Genomic DNA, 21,050 nt, shown 5'->3' on the forward strand with positions numbered 1-21,050 from the left:
TCTTACGTTGGTGAAACTTGAATGGGGTCTGTGGAGGAGGTAGTTGTAATGTATCAGTGTAAATTTTCCTGCTGTAGCTTCCTCCCTTCACCCCGCTGAACGCTGTTCCCACTCACTGGGGCTCCGAACTCACTCTGGGCTGGGCTGCCACCTCCTCTCCCACTTCCTTTGGCCCTGCCTTTTGGATGGAATTATTCTGAAAGGAAGGTAGGATTTTGTTTAATTTAAAAGAAAATTACTACGGAAAATTTCAAACATATATAAGCGTAAAGAGAATATTACAATGAACCCCCCTCTGCCTCTCACGCGACTTCAACAACTCTCATCTTTGCACCATTTTCTTTTTTCCTCTGTTTCTTTCTGAGTATTTCAAAGCAAATCTAGACCTTATGTCAGTTCACCCACAAGTACAAATTCCAGTATGAATTTCTAACAAATGAGGACTTTTTTCTTAACATGAACATAGTATCATTATGGCAACTAACTTGGTAGTGATTCCTTAATGCCATTGTGATATAGTTTTCCCAGTTGTCTCAAATATGCCATTTTACAGTTGTTTTGGTCTGATTAGGGCCCAAATAAGGTTTACCGTTGCATTTGGTTGGTATATCTATTCAGTCTCTTTTAATATATGACAGCTCCCCTTTCTCCCCTGCCCTTTTGAAAGATGCCATTTATTTGTTGAAGAACCTGAATCTTCTGTTCTATAGAATATAGAATGTCCCACATTCTGGATTTGGTTAATTACTTCTTTTAAGTATCATTTAACTCATTAATTCTCAAACTCAACTGCATACTGGAATCACCTAGGAAATATTTAAAGTCATTCATGCCTGAGTCCCACCCTCTGACATTCTAATTTAATTGATTTCGGTTTCAGCCAAGGTATCAGGATGTTTTAAAAGCTCCCCAGTGATCCTAATGTGCTGAGGTGTTTGAAAACTGCTTAACTTGCTTCTGTATCTCACCTATACAAAGGCATTAAGATCTAGAAACTAGATTCAGGTTCACTCATTTTGCCAGTGCTTCATGGCAGTGCCCTGTACCTAGTGTGGCAGCTCATCAAGAGAAGAATATTTTCTAGTAGTTTTCCTTTGTAACAGCCTTGACATCTCTCATTTTATTAAGTTTTATCTCTTTGTTATCCCTTGAACTGCAGAGGGAACAAAAACTAGGGAATAAAAACTCAGGAAGGGGGCTTCCCTTGTGGCGCAGTGGTTGAGAGTCTGCCTGCCGATGCAGGGGACACTGGTTCGAGCCCTGGTCTGGGAGTATCCCATATGCCGCGGAGCAACTGGGCCCGTGAGCCACAACTACTGAGCCTGTGCGTCTGGAGCCTGTGCTCCTCAACAAGAGGCCACGACAGTGAGAGGCCCACGCACCGCGATGAAGAGTGGCCCCCGCTCGCTGCAACTGGAGAAAGACCTCGCACAGAAATGAAGACCCAACACAGCCAAAAATAAATAAATTTATAAAAACAAACAAACAAAATAACTCAGGAAGGTATCAGCATGGTATTCTTCCATTTAATGAACTTCTACCAAACTTGTATTCCATTGGGTAGAAAGGGGACTTACTGACATCTTGGTCCACCAAAATAACTTTGCAGTCATTTCTGGCTTAAAATCTAATCCTGCCTGGTTCAAAGGAATCTCAGGGCTTCCATTTTAGGGTAGGCCTAATTTATTATAGGCCAGGCATTGTTCTAAGCACTTTACACAAAAACTCACCTTAATGCTCACAACATCCCTTTCATCAATGCAATAATCAATAAACAATCTATAATAATAATAGAAAAGAGTTTCATTTGAGCCAAACTGAGGACTGTAACCCAAGAGACATGGATTCAAGAAGCACTTGAATTGTGTTCTGTCAGACTACAAAATGGGGGGCGGGGGCTTAGGTAGGCAAAAAACAATTTGTACACAAATCGTCAAGAATTAGGATTGGAGGGGACATCCCTGGTGGTCCAGTGTTTAAGAATCTGCCTTCCAATGCAGGGGACATGGGTACGATCCCTGGTCGGGGAACTAAGATCCCACATGCCACAGGGCATCTAAGCCCACGTGCCACAACTAGAGAGCCTGCATGCTGCAACTACTGAGCCTGCACATGCACCACAACGAAAGATCCCACATGCCACAACTAAGACCTGACACAGCCAAATAAATAAAAAAATTAGGATTGGAGCTGGCAAGAAGTAAGTGTGCTTGCTAAGCAAGGGTTGGTTGGGGCCCAAAATGGGTTACATAGTTACAAGAGGAGACCTTGAGACCTTAAGGTTGCAGCTGGCAGCTACTAGCAGATACTGTTTTGAGAACAGCTGGTAGTGTCCCTGAGTTTGATACAGTTTAGAAAATTCAGGTTCTCAGTGACGCAGGAACATTTCTGAAACCACATGCACAATGGTTACCCGGTTCCATTTTGGATGCCCAAACCACAGTTTCATATCTTGTCAGAACAAAGAACAAATATCAAACATGACAGGCGTGCATTCCTTCAAGGTTTCAAAAGAGACAGATTAGCACATACACAGCGAGTCAGCATGACCTTGGTGTCTGGGAAGGGACCCTTATCTTCGAAGGAGTAATAGCATTGGCATCATGGGAAGGGTGGGGGGGGGCATTTATCTCTGTCTTCAAAGTGGAGATTGTGAACAATATGGTAAATGCATTCTTTTTTAATTGTTAGAACAGATGTACACCATATAAGTCAGAATGACTTCCCCATACCTCAACAGGCAAAAATTTCCTCCATCACTATCTACTGTTACTATCCCCATTTATAGATTGGGAAAGTCGGGCACAGAGAGGATAAGTAATTTACCAAGGTCACCCAGCTAGTACGTGGTACAGCCGAGATTACATACCCAGGTAACTTGGCTTGAGAGTCGGCGGATCTAACCACTATTCCAGACCATAATTGAGGGCTGGAAAGAAACAAGAAGAATGAAAGCCCAAGACAGTATGGTCCCTGATGCCAGGGACTAGAGAGTTTCTGATAGTGGGAAGCCTGGAAATCCTGGTTGCCTGAGAGGAAGCCATGGAAAATAGAAAGTGGTAGCTGTTGTGTGTGGAGGGGAAGAGGGACAGAATCTCTAGTTACTTTTGCAGGAGCAATCTCAATGGCTTTGTTGGCAGTTTGCCGCCTACAGTGTGTTAAGGTGAGGACTAGAGTCAGAGATAGGAGGGCTTTCCTTCAAGTAGTTTAGCCTTGAAAGGGAGGGAAGAATGGCAGCTGGAGTGGAGCAAGAGCCAGGGGCAACCACTGCTTCTCCAAGCAAGTGCCTGGTGATGTGGTCTTCGATGTTTCTGAGAGAAAGGGCATGTCCTCCTGCCTGGTGCTCTGAGGAAGCTCTGCTTTCTACTGAATTTTAGTGTCAATCTTATGCCAGCTCTGTAGTCAAGCTTTACATCAGAGCATGGGGGGGGCACAACAGCATCCTCACAGGACTGAAAGATCTAGTCTTCTTATGATACAGAGCCTGTCATCCTTTTTTTCTCCTTCGCCTAACTGCTTCCCTTGAGTGGAGGTAAGGGCATGGCTGCTAACGGGTTAACTCGGGGACAACCACCGAGAGGTGCTTCCTAGAGAGCCCGGGAAGTGGCATTGATTCCCACCGAGGCTTCCTGTGCCCCATCCTCAGTTTTTCTCCAGCATCTGCAATCTGTTCATTCCACCAAGACATCCTTTGGGGTTACTTATTGTGGGATTCGGGGTGGGGTGCAGAGGAGGACGCTGCAAAGGCACGGACTACAGGGGGCAATCTGTGAAGTTGCGCCCCAGGGGTGTCCTGGGCCCCTGGACACGCGGAAGGGGACCACTGCAGTTTTACAGTATAATTGTGATTTCCCACCTTTCAAGAATTTTCCGAAGAAATACAGCTCCCAGCTAGACTGAGGCCCAAGTACTGCCTTGGTCCAGGATGGCTAGAGACTCGAAGGAAAGCGCAGCCTTGGACGCCCAGTCTGCAGAGGACCGGACCGGGATCCTGACCGTGAAGGTGGAGAAGGAGGAAGCCTCCGCCTTGGCTGCTGAGGCGGGCGCCCCAGGCAGCCCAGCTCCGGGCTCCGAGCACTCCCGCCAGCGCTTCCGAGGCTTCCTCTACCCGGAGGCTGAGGGGCCCCGCGAGGCTCTGAGCCGGCTCCGGGAGCTCTGCCGACTGTGGCTGCGGCCAGAGGTGCACACTAAGGAGCAGATCCTGGAGCTGCTGGTGCTGGAGCAGTTCCTGACCATCCTACCGGGGGACCTGCAGAGCTGGGTGCGGAAGCAGCATCCGGAGAGCGGGGAGGAGGTGGTGGTGCTCTTGGAGTATTTGGAGAAGCAGTTGGATGAGCCGATGCCGCAGGTAGAGAGAACAGGTTTAGCCTGTGAAAGCTGTGGTCTGTTTCTTCCTGAAATCTCCAGATCAGAGTGAGGGGCTTTTCTTTAAGATCCAGAAGTTCTCAGTCTCTTTTTGTACCTGAACCTCTTTGCCAGTAAGGTGAAGTCCCTGGACTCCTTCACATAATAGTATTTTTTAAATACATAAGGGAAAATATAAAGGATTTAAAAGAACTCAATTATATTGAAATACAGTTAGCAAAGCATTAAATGTATGATAAAGTTATATATGTGCTTTTTAAAATTAATGCACTAAATATTAACATCTAGAGACAGGCCTAATAACTAGTATAATTTCAAAGTGGCGATGAATGACTTTGACATTTACCTGGTTGTAATGTGGTATGAGGACACCTGCAGTTTCAGTTGGTGACAGATTCCTGTGTACTGCTTATAACACCTTGGTTTGTTGCTTCCATTCATAATTGAAGGAAATGCTAAATTTTGCTTAGAAGCTAGTAAAAATAAAGTTATTTTTCCTATTCACATTCATGGAATACGTGGGAGGGAGTCGGAGGACAACAAGTTGGAAACCCCAGGGTTCATTTTTACTTGCATCTTCCTGAATGTTGTATGAGTCTATTTTCCCTTTGCAGTATTCTGTGTCCTTGTGTGTTCCTTTCAGCGTGTACATAACCAGACCAAAGACTTCTAACCTGTGACCCAGCGACCAAGGTTCTTGAGTAGGCATTAGTGCCCCTTAGCCCTGTAACAGAGAAGAACAGAGAAGAATCATTTCAAGTCTCAGCTTCAGGCTCTTCATTCTTTAGATACGGGAAATTCTAAGCTGCACGTGAGCTAATTGTTACGAAAGTGACTTGAAAATTAATTAATGACAAATGTCTGGAAGGAAACTTTTATTTAATGAGGACATACCATGTACCAGGCCCTGTGTTAGGTGATTTCACACACTGCGATCTTATTTGCTGGTCTCCAAAACCCTGTAAGCTAGAAATTATTATTTTCATTTTTTAGATAAGAAAACGTATTAGTATTCTCTGAGAACTTAGCCCCAATTCCCAAAGAGTTTTCATAAAAGCACAAATATATATAATGAGGGAGCACAGAGTAATGCTTAAGAGCGTGGGCGCTGGATCCATTCTGCCTGAGCTCCCATCCTAACATTTCTGCTTTTACCTGGGTGACCTTGGGCAAGTTGCTTAAACATTGTGCCTCAGTTTCCCCATTACAAAAATACAGATGATAAAAGTACCTAGCTCATAAGGTTGTTGCGCTCTGCATCAAGTGAGTTAATATTCACAAAGCTCTTAGAAATAGTGCCTGGGAAATAGAAAGTACTAGCACATAGAGAGTGTGGTAGAAGTGTCTGATGAATAAATAAATGAATGACTTCTAGGTCCCAGGTGGTGAACAGGGGCAAGAACTGTTCTGTTGCAAGATGGCAGTGTTGACACCAGCTCAGAGGTCACGAAATACCCAGTTCCAGCCAAGAAAGGCTCCACTCAAGCATGAATCTCTGGGATCCCACTCCCTACCAGACAGAGGTGAGTATTATCTTCTGGGCAGTATGAATTCTGCAGACTTCAACCAATTTTATTTTAGGATCACCTACAAGATCTATTGATAGGTGTCTTATATGCCCCTTGCAGATCTACTTTACTTTGAGACTAGTAGGGAAATTTCAAACAATAGTGGAAAGCTTTCCTAACCAAACCTGGACACGGTAAATAAGACTTTATTAAAATTGATGTTTGGAAAGAGTTGATTTTTGTAGCAACACAGTGATCTCCATTCATTCAACATATATTTCTGAAGGCTCCCTACGTGGTAGCCAGTGTTGTAGGTACCAGGGATAGCATTGTCAGTAGGACAGATTTCTTCCTCCAATGGAACTTACATTCTAGTAAGGAGAATAGCAAATAAATTAATATGATTTCAGATATTGGTGAGTGCTATGAGGAATATAAGGCAGAATATGTAAAGCCAGTCAGAATATTCCAGAATTGTAGGATTTCTACAAACCAAAGAGTATAAATCTTCTAAACCTGGCACTTAGAACAGGGGGAAAATCACTCAGTAGGAAAATGTTATATGTTCCCAAGTGTTCCCCACGTACTGTGAACATCTGGGCAGATTTCCAAGACAAACAACACTGGGATACACCAGCCAACAGGAAATCTTTATTTCTGAACAGAGGTCCTAGCCTAACCTAACTTGTTTCCTGCCTCCAGCAAAGTTCACCTTTCATAGGAAAACCTAAAGTTCCCCTTTACTTCTCTCAAATCTGAGCAAGTTCTATATAGGCAGACTCCCATTTCCTCCTTTCTGGGCCCAGCCTTATCTGACTCCTCTTAGTCTTTCAGAACTAAAGAATAAAGCACCCAGGGCTTCCCTGGTGGCGCAGTGGTTAAGAATCTACCTGCTGATGCAGGGGACATGGGTTCGAGCCCTACTCCGGGAAGATCCCACATGCCGCGGAGCAACTAAGCCCGTGCACCACAACTACTGAGCCTGCGCTCTAGAGCCCACAAGCCACAACTACTGAGCCTGCGTGCCACAAGTACTGAAGCCCATGTGCCTAGAGCCCGTGCTCTGCAACAAGAGAAGCCACCGCAACGAGAAGCCTGTGCACCGCAACGAAGAGTAGCCCCCACTCGCCACAACTAGAGAAAGCCTGCTCACAGCAACGAAGACCCAATGCAGCCAAAAAAAAAAAAAAAGAAAAAAAGAAAAGAATAAAGCACCCAAAGAGCTACTAAAGAAATTTTAACAACAATGAAAATCCTTGGGACTTCCCTGGTGGTCCAGTGCTTAAGACTCCGTGCTTCCACTGCAGGTTGCGCGGGTTCAATCCCTGGTCAGGGAAGTTCCTCATGCCGCGTGGTGCGGCCAAAAAAAGAAACCACAGAAATCCTCTTATTCCCTCTCTCAGCAAAATTCAACATTAAAGGCTCTTCAGATGGAATGCTTTGTTTTGTTTTTATGTTGCTACCACTTCTTACCAAGGATCCAGCCCATCGTTTTGTGCATCTGTGGAGTACATCACATCTCTTCAGGCCGTAGGATTTGAGCTGGCAGGGATCAGGAATTTTGGAAAGACACACTGTATAAACTTCTTTATGGGAATTTATGCAGTTTTTGAACTTGGACTTCACGGCTTACGGAGGCTGAATGCCAGGGAGGTTGAATGTCAGGGTCAATCTCATCCAGAGCTTCTTTCCTTCTTAGTTCTCCAGGTTCCTAGGCTTGCCTCTGGAGGGCGCTGCAGAGAAGATGAAGTGGTAGCCGCCAGGCTTGCCCCGGAGTCCCAGGTGAGGTGGAACCCCTGTCCCTCCCCCAGCACCCAGCACCCTTCACTGCTGATGGGCTTCCCATCAGATCCCTTTCTCTCCATGCCTCCTCCACCCTCATCCTGGATCTACATGGAGTTTGAGTATTCTCATTTATCCCAAGGTTGCTAATTATCATCTGTCATTATTTTGGTCTTCACTTAAGATTTTCCTGTTTCACTCCTAGCTTGGAGACTGTGCTTCCCTGCTCTTCCTAGCCATCTGTTTGGTCAGCTCCTTCATCAAGGAGATTTTCTTCTTCAGCAAGGGAAATTTAGCAAATACAAACTGAAGATTTTGTTGTGATGGTGATGTAGTTTTGTTTTTTTAAGTATCATAAACTGTGCTGCTAGTGAGGGATATAGAGTCATGCCCGCTGCCCTCTAGGAACTTAAACTTGAAGGAGCAGATAAGGCATGTGCTTTTAGTCTAAGATTTAATATTACAATTTGAATAGTCTTTACTTAACCTGGATTTTAATTTCTTACCCAGTCTTTCATGTCCTGCTTGAAGATCTCAGTACTTGAGGCTCCGTAGAAACTATTTTCCCTGGTTTTTCCTCACCTCAGACCTAGATTTCACTGTATTTTAAAATCATTAATACAAATAAGCCCCCATCCCCACTTTGCCAAAGCACACCACAAATATTTTGAAAAGTTTGGATATGGTTCCACTCCTTTCACTGCACTGGCCCTTGTTTTTCCAAACCTTTCACCTTCTGGACTGTTTAGATGTTTATATGAAAGTATTGATAATGTGTGTATTTCTTTCCTTTAATGGTTATTTTTTTGACAGAGATGTTATTAGAGATAGGGTTAAGTAGGCATAAGTATGCCATACTTGCTTTTTTGTAAAGAGCTCCTGTAAAGGGGATGCTCCTTCATTGCATGTACCCAGCTTTGGGAGTGATTTTGGACAAGAGGAATTACATGGAATTACTCACTGTTTCAGGGGCTGCTGAAAATGGAAGATGTGGCCCTGACCCTCACTCCTGGATGGACACAGCTGGATTCATCTCAGGTGAACTTCTACAGAGATGAAAGGCAGGAGAACTGTGGCAGCCTGATCTCCTTGGGTAAGACTAATGGGCACTGATTTCTTATAAGGTTTCCTGGCTTCCTTTGTGTATTAGAATCTACTAGGCTGTTAGAAACTGTTTAAATTATGTTTGGAATTAGAACCACCATTTCTGAATCCCAACTACTAACCAGCTGTGTGACTAGTTTATTAACTCTTCTGAGCCTTGCTTTTTTATCTGTCCTGCCAGTGTCCTGGTCAGTTCAGTTTAAGTGGGATGAAGGAGGTACAGCCCTTAGTACAGGTCCAGCTCATAGTAGATGCTCAGTAAATGCTGATTTCTTCCCCATCCCTTCCTGTTGCTAGCCCTGATAGTGCAGGAGAGCTGAGGGATCTCTTCAGGAAGTGGGCCATGGGACCATAGAGTGAGAGCTAGAAGTGAGCCAGAGGTTGAATGCAGAGCCTGGCCTTAGAGATGAGCGTGCAGTGCAGAGGTGCACAAGATTGCCTGGCTTGTCTGAGTTCACATAGCTCACTGGCAGCACAGTGGGGGCTCCAGCTCAGATCTCCCAGCACTGATGCCAGTTTTATTTGGCAGACCCTGCCTCTGCCTGGGGTGCAGCCAGAGATGACTGCACCTTCCAGTGGTCAGTGAGTTCTGAGTTCCTACTTTCCCTGTTTCTCATAGAACATTTCAGAAATCCTTTCACTTGCCTTGTTCACTGTCACCTTCTGCTCAGCCCTTTTAGTATCTAATCCTAAGCACATGGCCCTGCCTTACTTTCCTAGAACTTAGAGCATCTGCATTTATCCCCAGCACAGTCTTCAGGCCTCACCACCTTCCCTCCAATCTCTCCATTCCCAGATTGTACCCTTCTTCCAATGGCCCCATTCTCATTCTCAGGTCTCCCTCCCCAGCACCCCTGTTCTCCCCCTTTATTCCCATCTTTATTCTAATACTTAAATCTTCATCCATGGCATATATACACCTCTATAATTCTTGCCTCCCTGGGACTCATCACGAAGCTCTCCCCTGTGGCAGGACATAATTGACAGTTGCTGGCCATTTGTTGTTCAGGTGGTGCAGTGCAGACGAAGATCAGGGACCTGCCTCCAGACGAGGACCATCCAGGACAAGAGTCTGGGCAGATGCCATGCCACCTGGGTGAAGCCATGGGCCAGATTCCTGCACGTGCAGAAGCTGGTGCACAGGAGGGCAGGTTACAAAGAAAGCAGAAAAGTGCTGCAGGGAATAGGCGGCATTATTGTCATGAATGTGGAAAGACTTTTGCTCAGAGTTCAGGCCTGACTAAGCACAGGAGAATCCACACTGGGGAGAAACCCTATGAATGTGAGGAGTGTGGCAAGACCTTCATCGGGAGCTCTGCCCTCGTCATTCATCAGAGAGTCCACACTGGGGAGAAACCATATGAGTGTGAGGAATGTGGCAAGGTCTTCAGTCACAGTTCAAACCTTATCAAACACCAGAGAACTCACACTGGGGAGAAGCCCTACGAGTGTGATGACTGCGGGAAAACCTTTAGCCAGAGCTGCAGCCTCCTTGAACATCGCAAGATCCACACTGGGGAGAAGCCATACCAGTGCAATGTGTGCGGCAAAGCCTTTAGGCGCAATTCACATCTCCTGAGACATCAGAGGATCCACGGCGATAAAAACGTTCAGAATCCTGACCGTGGAGAGACCTGGGAGAGTCAGGGGAGGATGGGAAGCCAGTGGGAAAATGTTGAGGCTCCCGTGTCTTATAAATGTAATGAGTGTGAGAGAAGTTTCACTAGGAATAGAAGCCTTATTGAGCACCAAAAAATCCACACTGGTGAGAAACCCTATCAGTGTGATACATGCGGAAAAGGCTTCACCCGAACTTCATACCTTATTCAACATCAGAGAAGCCATGCTGGGAAAAAAATTCTGTCTCCATGACCCATGTCTTATATGCCAGAGTTGGTGCTCACTCCTCGTTGAACTGAAGCCACCCTGGAGCCCTTGCTGACTAGAAAATTGTGAGCTGGGCTTTATTTACTCCCACACATCATCAGGTGTTTGTTAGAAAACAGAGACTGGCTGAGGTGAATTATCTTCTACATCTTAGAAGGTGACTGAAAAAAAAAACTTGTTTGATAAGAGGCTATGGGAGAGTTGTCTGGAAGAGGTCAGACCTGAAATGATTCTTACCTTTTAGACTTAAATGGGCTTCTAGACTGGCTAATTAATCACCCTTGGCCAGCACTTTATGACGTCTCCTGGGTGGATGGCTCTGATTTGGGGGGCTGCTGCTCTGACTGTTCATTTTGCCTATAATGAATTCCTCACCAGTTGGTTGGATCAATGATGTCTTATACCCCCATTGTGCCTTGCATACAGGTGCTATAAACATTTATTAAATATACCAGTGAAACGACCTTCATAGCTCTGAAAATCTAATGTTGTCTAGATTTCTGAGGACTATCTAAGGCCATTTGTGTGGCCTTAGTCTAATTCTCTGAGGTTCTAGATTCTGGGTCTAGAATATTTATCTAGATTCGGATTCTAGTATATTTATTGTCAAATACGTAAGATTGTCATAGTTGGGGTGGAGGAATCCATATTTTTTCACCAGCATAGTAGTTATAGTAAGAATGCCTTAAACAGCTTCTTTATCATTAAGACATTGTGAGACTGCTCCATCTGTACAATTCCAGTCTATAGTCAACGTTAACTACATTAGTTCATATTAATTTTGCTACTCTTTAGGGGGAAACCTTTCACATTCAGGTAAATAAAAATCAATTTACCAAGTCAGATCAAAACTATTATGAATCTTGATGAAAATCCTATGATGCGAGAATTCCCTGGCTGTCCAGTGGTTAGGACTTCACACTGCCACTGCTGAGGGCCCAGGTTCAATTCTTAGTTCGGGAACTAAAATCCCACAGGCTGTGCAGCCAAAAAAATTTAAAAATTAAGAAAAAAATATCCTATGATCCTCAACAGCTTGTTTCTCACCTTTCGGTTATCTTGGGCCTAACCAAGTGCCAAGACACCATCTATATCCCTCTCTCCCAACTTAAAGCCAAGTGTGCATGAAAGCTCATGCCAGCTAAGCTTAAACTCCCTCCAGGTCAGAGGATTCACACCAAACGTTTATAACAAGTATTGTTCATGTTTTTAAAACTGCCCTGTGGTTGGGGAGAGGGAGATTGGGTCAGAGGCAGCCAATGTTGATAGAGACCCAAGTATGGGCAGTAGGAGAAAATGTATCTTTTCAGAAACACATTGGGAGTCCTGGGTATCTGACCAAAACGATTCCACAACATTCAGAGTATCAACCTGTGAAGTCAAGACTCTCAAGAATTTCATGATATCTCCTGTTTTCACCCAGATCACCTTCTGCTAAGTTCTTCAGAGACTGCTACCTTCTTCGTAGGTGCCTGAGTGCCCATCCCCAGCTTCCAGCTTTAACAAGAATGGGTTCTGCCTCTGAGGAGATCGTCCCCAGCATAGCGTTTTCTTCTGTTCTCAAGTACCCTTGCTGGATTCCTGCTCTGAAGTACCCCTGGCTGACTAGGGACTTTGCAAACTGTGGGGCTCTTCCTTTATCATTTCCCTACAATCTTTCATTGCCTTCATTATCCTCTTGTTGCAGTATAATTTAAAACTTTAGTGTTCTAAAATCCTGTAGACGTCCTCCAGTTAATCTTTTCTAGCCTTTTAAAATTTCCTTTTAAATTAACCGTATTTTTGTTACCTCCGCAAAGCTAGCCATTTCCTCTTGTCTACTTATCTTTATTTTTCCTAAATATTTGCTAATAGCCCTGATCTTAAACATTGTTCATTTTTCTTTGGTGTTTGTTTCTTATGTCATGTAAAGAGATACATATAAAGCCTTTTACAAACCAGAAAACATTATACACTTAATAAGTATAATTTATTGAGATTAACAAAGGAACACTGCACCTCCTTTCACTCTTTCTGCTCCTTCCAAACCTAAAAGACTTCTCCATAGAGGAAGGAAAGATTATAGAAAACTACTTTTGAGTGCCTACTATGCCTGACAATGAAAGCAATAAAGCATACACACACACATGCATACATACTTGGGCTTAAGCTTTCAGTATAGTAATATTGATAAGACTTGCACATAAAAATAAGACAGTGCCATGGTAAATAACTTGTGAGTGGTGAACTGAATGCTGTGGAAGTTCAGAGGAGGGAAAGGTTACTTCTGGCTGTGTGCTATTGCATGGACAGGGTGACATGTTAGCTGAAAAGACTAAAGGAGTTTGTCAAATTTAGTAACTAAGGCAAGTTTGAAGAGATACATACATTGTAGCGGCCTTCAGTGCCGGAGCAAGGGGTTGAAATTTTATTCAGTAACACTGGGGAGCCACTGACATTTTATGATAAAAATATTTAGGAAACTATCTGGCATTATTGTATAATTTCAGATTAAAAAGTTACTTTGCTGATAGGCTTTTAGACACCCCACTTTTGTATATAACAAATGTGTGTTTATAAGTAAGTGAATTATAAAATGGGTTTAACTCTAGCCTATTTAAAAGGATGGTCAAAAAAATTATTTTCAGATGAAATTAGACCCCATAAAATAAGCTGCTTAGTTAGATATAAGCAGTATATAAAGTGGAATAAAACGTCACTTTTCATGCTTTTAAAAATTGTATTTAGGAATTTTAGTGTCAATTAGCCATTCTGTTGGATTGGCCAAAAAGTTCATTGGGGTTTTGGAAGTTTTTGGCCAATCCAATACTTCACTTCTCCAATTGAAACAATGCTGAAATCCCCCATTTTCTTTCTTCTTCCTTTTCATTAATAAGTAACTAATTATAGCTATTTTTTCTACTTGGGTAGAATGAACAGTTACAATGAAAAGAGATTTTTGATGAATAGCCCTCCTAGATGGGTTCTTAATTTTGGTAAAGATGTGTGTATTCCTGCAAAAGATTCTGTTTCTTTTCCTTCTCCGGCTGCGTTGGGTCTTGGTTGCTGAGCACGGGCTTACTCTACTTGCGGGTGAGCGGGGGCTACTCTTTGTTGCGGTGCATGGGCTTCTCATCGTGGTGGCTTCTCTTGTTGCAGAGCATGGGCTCTAGGCGCCTGGGCTTCAGTTATGGTGCGGGGGCTCAGTAGTAGTGGCTCACGGGCTCTAGAGCCTAGGCTCAGTAGTTGTAGCACACGGGCTTAGTTGCTCCGGGGCACGTGGAATCTTCCCATGTCCCCTTCATTGGCAGGCGGATTCTTAACCACTGCGCCACCAGGGAAGTCCCTCTTCCTCCTCCTTTAGTGGGAAAAAAAATAGTAGGAGTGCCAACTTACCTCACAGGCTTGTGAGGATCTGCTCATACAAATAAGAAGTGCTGGATAAATAATCTGAAAACGTTAATATTGATAGAGAAATGGAGGTTAAACACTTTGTTAGCCAAAACCTCTATATATTGGAATGACAATTGTTTAATAGTAAAGGCTCTCTAAAAAAAGTGTCCTGACACAAGCATGTGACAGTGTTGATCTTATCTTGTAGTGATGTCCCAAATCATCTGTGCGGTTCCATCTCAATTATTCATAATGAGAACTTTACTCAGTAAACTTAATTTGTCTACTTTTCTCTAAACACACTATTTAGTCTATCTTTTGTTACTCCTTGTGATAGCTAAAATTGGGTCTGACGAATTCAAATGCAGGAACTTTTTTTCAGTCAGCTCTGTAGATGTGGTACCTGTTTTGTACGTTTTAAATGGAGTTGCTGCTACAGAAATATCTGGGGATGACTACTTTCCTACATTTTATTGTAGAAATATCCTTTTATTTCTGCATCTACCCACATTTCTCACTTTGTCTGTAGCATTAGCAAGTCCTTTCTATTTACCACATCAATCTAAGACCTTGGAATTTGAACATAGCAAGTGCTCCTGGTCTCCTTTCCCAATTAATGGCTGAATACTGTGATATATTCCTGTCTGTTCCGTGTATTTTGTTTATTAGGAATTGGGTTGTCATCCAAAATCCTCTGCACAACTTTCCAAATTCCCATTTTTATTCAAATTTCTAAGCTACTTCAAGATTTTTAAGGGTCTAGGAAAAAAAAAATCTGAACAACCCTAATGTAACTTATTTGTATAATAGTAATAAACCATGTGATTATTCCTTTCATCTGAGCAAATTCTTAAACAGCTAACACATTGCATAATTTCCAAGCTGTCAGAAAATAACTATAGTTTCAGGTATTAACTAAAGTGTTAAAACTTTTAACCGTTTTCTTCCCTCTGTTCCTCACCAATTCTGCCCATCAGCATTGGGATCCTCGGAAATGAAGTTTGTAGCCTTTCAGACCCGCTACAGCAGGGGGTATAGAAGGGCTGAGACATATGTGTGAGATAAATGACAGGCTTACCAGAGCATCCTTAGCCCCTAGGAGAGTTCCTATTAAATGAGTGAATCTGGAAATTGATCCAGCTTGTTCTTTTGTATTATTTGTGAAATAAAATTCATATTTTATGGCAAGACAAGGAAAACTTAAACATAAAAAATTTTCTCTGGGGACTTCCCTGGCGGTCCAGTGGTTAAGACTCTGCATTTCCACTGCAGGGGGCCTGGGTCCGATCCCTGGTCGGGGAACTAAGATCCCGCATGCCGCGTGGTGTGGCCAAAAGAAAAAAAAATTTTTTTTTCTCTGCCCTTTGGCCTCCTCTCTTTCCTCTACTGTGCATTGTGTATCTGCATTATGCATCAACCAAACCTCCCCATCAGCAGAAATACCTGTTCAACCATAAAGAGAAACATTCTAGCACCAACAAGGTACTCCTTAAAAGGTAGCATTCCTTCTTAATGGGAAAAAAGCCCCTTAAAATGAAATGTAGAGAAAAGCTCTCTCTCCATGTTTGGGCCTCTGTCATCATTAGAAAAATTCACTCTGGAGTTAGTTTATAAATGTGATCATATTGTCTATGGCGCTGCTTTTGCTCTACAATGGCAGCATCCCAATTAAGCAAAATGTTATTTTCTCAAAAAATTTTTTTCATTCTTCCCATCAGAAGACCTGTATTACGAAAAATTGTACTCAGTTATTATAGTTTGAATAAGATAATTATATTTCATTAATAAAAATGTGTGGAAATTTGTTTTCTGTCTTATTATATAAGTGCATATGTAATATCCTCAATTTTGTCTCTTGGTCCACAAAGTCTAAAATATTTACTATTGGCCTTTTACAGAAAAAGTTTGCTAATCCCTGTTCTAGATCATAGTTTTCTTAAGGAACAAAACTATATTCTAAAACTAATTTTCCCATATATTATCTGAAAGAGATATTCCATCAATCAATCAATATTTGAAAACCCCATCTAATACTAAGTGGCCTAATTTTATCCAAAAGAATATTTTTTTACATATAATATGACATTTTTACTTACAGAGAATCTGTAATACTTTATCCATTGTGATATTTTCACCATACATGTGACCATTCATTTTTAATACTCCCTCCTATTTGCCAGTTCCTAAGGTAGCATAGTTTATGGCAGGGCACCATGCCAGTCCTTGTCTCCTTCAATCACATTACTAAAATTTTACTTAGATCAAATGACCTCATTTGGTTCTATTTAATTTCTCCATTTTATTCATTTAGACGCCTAGCATCAGGAAAGCACCATTCCTAAGTTCTGACTTAACTTTTCTGTCACTTTCCAAGTCTGTCAACTAACTGAGCAGGTCAACTTAACTATAGAGAACCAAGATGATGGTAATGTCTATGCACATTTAAGATCCAGGGGAAGTAATCTTGCATGAAATGTTTGCCATTTTAGAGAGTAAACAAAGTGTGTGCAGAACGTGGTTCCCAAACAACAGTTTCTGAAAAGCTCAACTAGATAAAGAGACATCTACAAGCCTGGGTTAGATGCTTTCCTGTGTTTTGCGAATTTAAGAATACAAATCATGACTCCAGTCCTCACTTAACTCAGGCTGAGCTCAAACTTTGATTTTAAAATAAGTTCTGGGTCTTGCTTCCAAGTGGGATTTGGTAGTCACTAATAAACGTAAACGTATCTCTGCCATGAAGATGGTGGACAAGGTCCTTTTTAAGGAGTTAACAAGAGGAGCGTGAGAAGTAGGGAAACTTCACCAAGGGGTAAAGATAAAGAGGGCGGAAGTGAGAATGATAGGAGAGAGGGTATCAAAATGCTTAACAGCAAGTAACCATGTAGAGAAGGGAGTGTTTGAACAGTAGAGGGATTCACTGATGCGAATTCCTCTTTTTACGTTCCCACGGGGCTCAGGATGGGGAATGTAAATCCTGACTACAGGCGCGGCCACGCCCCCTTTATCCGCTCTTGCGAAGAGGCCACCACGCTGCCTCAACCAAAACAGGGGCCTCACAGCCCACATGCTGATTGGGTTTTCTTCTGGCAAGCGCCGGAAGCGGAAGTCGTGCGCCCGACCGTTGCTAGAGCGCTTGCGTGGCCGGGAATCGCCGTCAGTTCCGGTCTTTGTAGTAAGTGCCCTTGTGAAAGCGTGGCTCATGGTGCCAGTGTCCTGGTCGCGCTACCCCGAGGACACCCCAACCTCTAGGAGACGGCGACGCAGCTCGTCGGGGAGCCTGCCTTCCGCGCAGACCAGACCATCCCCGTGGGGGCAGCCGTTCCCAATCCCACTCGCACTCCCGCGGCCGCGAGGGCCTCAGGCCTCAGTGGGGTGGGTCGGGCGTCGGCGCTCCTTGTACCTTTAGCCGCTCTGGATCTCGGGAGCGGCCCACCGGGCTCCGCAACTACGCTTTCTCGTCCTCTTCTGTCTACTATGGCGGATACCGCTACCGTCACCACCACTATGCGGGCGACAGGCAGTGGGCGGAAGACTATGAGGAGAAGGAGGAGAGCTATCGTCAGGGGAGGCTGAAAGAGAGAGAAAGGACTGGGGAGTTGGGAGCACCTGAGGTGTGGGGGCTGTCTCCAGAGTTTCCTGAGCCAGATTCTGGTGAACACACCCCAGTTGAGGATGAAGAGGTAAAGACTAAGAAGAACAGCAGTTCACGTTCCCGCTCCGAAGAAAAAAGGAAAAAGGCCAGTCGTTCAAAAAATAAGAAAAGAAAGAAAAAGTCCAAAGGAAAACAGAGAAAATATTCTGATAATAGCGACAGTAATTCAGACTACGACACTAGCTCTGATGATGATAAAAAGAGAGCAACAAAATCCAAGAAGAAAGAGAAGAAAAAGAAACACAGAGCTAAAAAGCCCAAGAAAAAGACGAAGACTAAAAAAGAATCCAGTGTCAAAAGCTGTAAGGATTCAGAAGGGGAGTTGCCAGAAGATATCTGGATTGAGCAGTCAAAGATTGCAGATAACATGGCTCTAATAGGTCTAGAGGCACCTATAATACACACCTCTCAAGATGAGGAACCTTTGAACTATGGCCATGCTCTGCTTCCAGGTGAAGGTGCAGCTATGGCTGAGTATGTAAAAGCTGGAAAGCGTATCCCATGAAGAGGTGAAATTGGGCTGAGAAGTGAAGAGATTGCTTCTTTTGAATGCTTAGGTTATGTTATGAGTGGTAGCAGGCATTGCAGAATGGAGGCTGTGCGACTGCGTAAAGAGAACCAGATCTATAGTGCTCATGAGAAGAGAGCCTTTGCATCCTTTAACCAAGAAGAAAGACGGAAGAGAGAATAAGATTCTAGCTAGTTTCAGAGAGATGGTGTACCGAAAGACAAAAAGGAAAGATGACAAATAAGAACTTTTGTTCTATAGCTGGACTTTTAAGAATTTTATCTGACCAAAATGAAAAGACTTTATGATGCTGCTGTACCTACTATAAGTTCCTCAAGAAAAAACTGCTTTTTGAGATCTCTTTAGCAATTTATTTTTTGTTATTTTTAATTTTAAAAGTAAAATGTGCACGTTTTTAAAAATATTCAAACACTACAGGAGAAAAGTCAGTAAAATGTAAGTCTTTTACCCCAGCCCCTGATCCTTCTCCCCAAAGAAATCTCTTTTTGGAATCTTCTATATCTGTCCATAAGTTCCGTGTATATACAAGCATGTATGTTGCAGGCTAAAAATTGGATCTATTAACCTGAAGGGTTTTTTGTTTTTTTCCCTGTTGCTCTGACTTTTCTCTCTTTGAGGGCTTCATTGCCTCATGGAGCCGTTCATTTACCCCAGGGAGAACCAGAAGAACCCCAGAAAGAACAAAGGATTCAATTGAGTGTATATTTCTGGTTTCCATTTAACACTGAGTTAAAAAGTAGAGGTTTATTGGCTCATTTTCCTCTTCAGGCTGGTTTCCCTTAAATAACGAAAAGGCTGCCAAAGCTCCTGAGTTTGGTTATATATTTTCCTGGTCCACCTATGAAGAGAGAACATTTTTGTCCTGGCATTCCAAACAAGAATACTGAGATGCAGCTTAATTAGATTAGCTTAGGTCACATGCCCTTCCTCGCAAAAGGAATTGTTGCAAGGGAAATAGAACGGCCTACTCCTGAATCTGCAGGTTTTGTCACCCTAATGGGCTACATGGGCAAGGAATGGATACCTGAGTGAAAATCAGAGTAATGTTGGGAAGGGGGGGTAGGCAACCAACAAATGCTCACTACAGTTTTGAATGATTTTTTTTTTAAATATAGAATAGAGAGTACAGGTGCTGAAAGCCAAAGTTTTCTTGAAGAAAAGCTTGGCTTTGACTTAGAAGCCAAGTACCTGATTGAAGGGGTGATAGGATTTATCCATAAAAATAGATATAAAAAAGATAACGATCCAGAGTGCTTGAGTATTCCAAAGAGTAGATTAGGCACCAGCTAGACTAGGAGGAGAAAGAACAAAATGAGAATAAAGGAGGAGCTCATGAAAAGGAGATCAGATCAGGTGGGACCAGGTGGACAAGAGAGTTAGCATTGAGAGACTGGCTAGCACCAATGCTGGAAAAGACTTTTAGAGTGAGCTCCACTCATGTTCTGTGGTAAGGCTTTTGTTGTCATCCAGTGACATCTTCCTGAACTCTGAGACTTCAGCGCTAACCAAACTAATTTGGATATGCCCCTTTTCAAGGCTCAAGACCCTGGTAACCCCACAGAGCTGAAGGAGAAGGAGTGCAGTTCTAGAATCTGGCAGGACAGAGTGATGTAGAAGGGCACTTTTACCCCAGTATGTGACTTGATTGACACTGGACCACACTACCTTGAGATTTTCCCCAAAGAGAGTTGGGTGAAAGCCGCCTTGTTACATATGTATATTTCCATTTTTAGAAACAAACCATACCACACTATACAGATGGATCTATACCTTGCTTTTTTCACTAAACAATATATATTGGAGATATTTTATATCAATGCATGTAAATCTATCTCTTTTTAATGACTTTATAATATTCTATTGTATGGAAGAACCATGTTTTATCCAATGTTTAAGATGTTTTCTGTATTTTGGTATTATACAATACTTGCAGTGAAAATCTTTGTGGATGTATGAGAGTATTATCTGTAGCATACTCATCTAGAAATAGAATTAATTATTGGGTCAAAAGTCCTTTGGGTCATCTAAAAATGGCCATCTAGAAGTGGAATTATTAAATCAAAGGGAAGATATTTATAAGTGCTTTCTATGTGCTAGGCGCTATAGCAGATATTAGGGATAAACCAAACAGCAAGTTAGGCTTGATCCCTGCCATCAAAGAATTTTACATGCTACTGGGATACTTGTAACTCATGGCTGTAATGCAACAGTGCCTCTGATCATATAGAAAAGGAAGCTTTTATTTTAAATATCCTATGAATGGACCTGATGGAAACATATAGACGACCGTTTTGTTTACAAAAATGAGGATAATCCTGGAAAATGAAAATCTCAAATTCGAAAATTGATTTGTATTATTAGTGAAATGTAGCTCTGTCCTGGTAAAAATTGCATTTTGATTTGTTCTCACCTTATCTACCTCTACCCCTTCCAAAAGATACAGACTACATAAAAATGCACACCTTGAATTTTTGTTGAAAAACTTGTTTGTCAAGCTACATTAAGTGTATTTATTTTCATGGGATAAACAACGCAATGCCAATAATCTCAGCCTTGATAATATGAGTGACATTTAAGAAGCCAGCCATGGTAGGGAGTTTGAAAGGGGGTAAATGAATTAGAATACATTTACTTCCTTTTAAAATTAAAATTTATGTTTACTCCTTGCATAATTTTTTGGGGGGAAAGCACTAATTTTTAAATTTGAAAAATCAGTTGTATGTTTTCCCTTCAGGACAGAATATTAACTTCTAATTAGTAAAATATTTGCATTGACTGGATTTGTTAGCCTAAGGAAAAGTTTGTTTTTTGTTTTTTTGTGTGTGGTACGCGGGCCTCTCACTGTTGT

General features: G+C 42.5%; 3 protein-coding genes across 3 annotated transcripts in view; all 3 read left to right on the forward strand.

Moving 5' to 3' along the window:
• The window catches only part of LOC114907519, a 105,209-nt gene that overhangs the window by 11,220 nt on the left and 72,939 nt on the right, over positions 1-21,050 (forward strand). Inside the window, 6 exon segments of the mRNA XM_029243259.1 lie at positions 6,011-6,014; positions 9,940-10,367; positions 10,440-10,621; positions 12,070-12,269; positions 17,006-17,327; positions 17,428-17,701. Of these exon segments, the coding sequence (XP_029099092.1) occupies positions 6,011-6,014; positions 9,940-10,367; positions 10,440-10,621; positions 12,070-12,269; positions 17,006-17,327; positions 17,428-17,701 (1,410 nt within the window).
• On the forward strand, positions 3,692-4,510 carry LOC114907296 (zinc finger protein with KRAB and SCAN domains 4-like). The gene is given in 3 exon segments (XM_029242808.1): positions 3,692-4,402; positions 4,404-4,461; positions 4,464-4,510. Coding segments are annotated over 3 exon segments (582 nt in total). The 5' UTR covers positions 3,692-3,925.
• Positions 17,200-18,425, forward strand: LOC114907278 (NKAP-like protein). The gene is given in 3 exon segments (XM_029242770.1): positions 17,200-17,334; positions 17,336-18,360; positions 18,362-18,425. Coding segments are annotated over 3 exon segments (1,203 nt in total). The 5' UTR covers positions 17,200-17,220.

This window comes from Monodon monoceros, unplaced genomic scaffold (genome assembly GCF_005190385.1).
Source record: "Monodon monoceros isolate NGI ecotype Baffin Bay Population unplaced genomic scaffold, NGI_Narwhal_1 Super_Scaffold_3, whole genome shotgun sequence".
Taxonomy (NCBI): Eukaryota; Metazoa; Chordata; class Mammalia; order Artiodactyla; family Monodontidae; genus Monodon; species Monodon monoceros.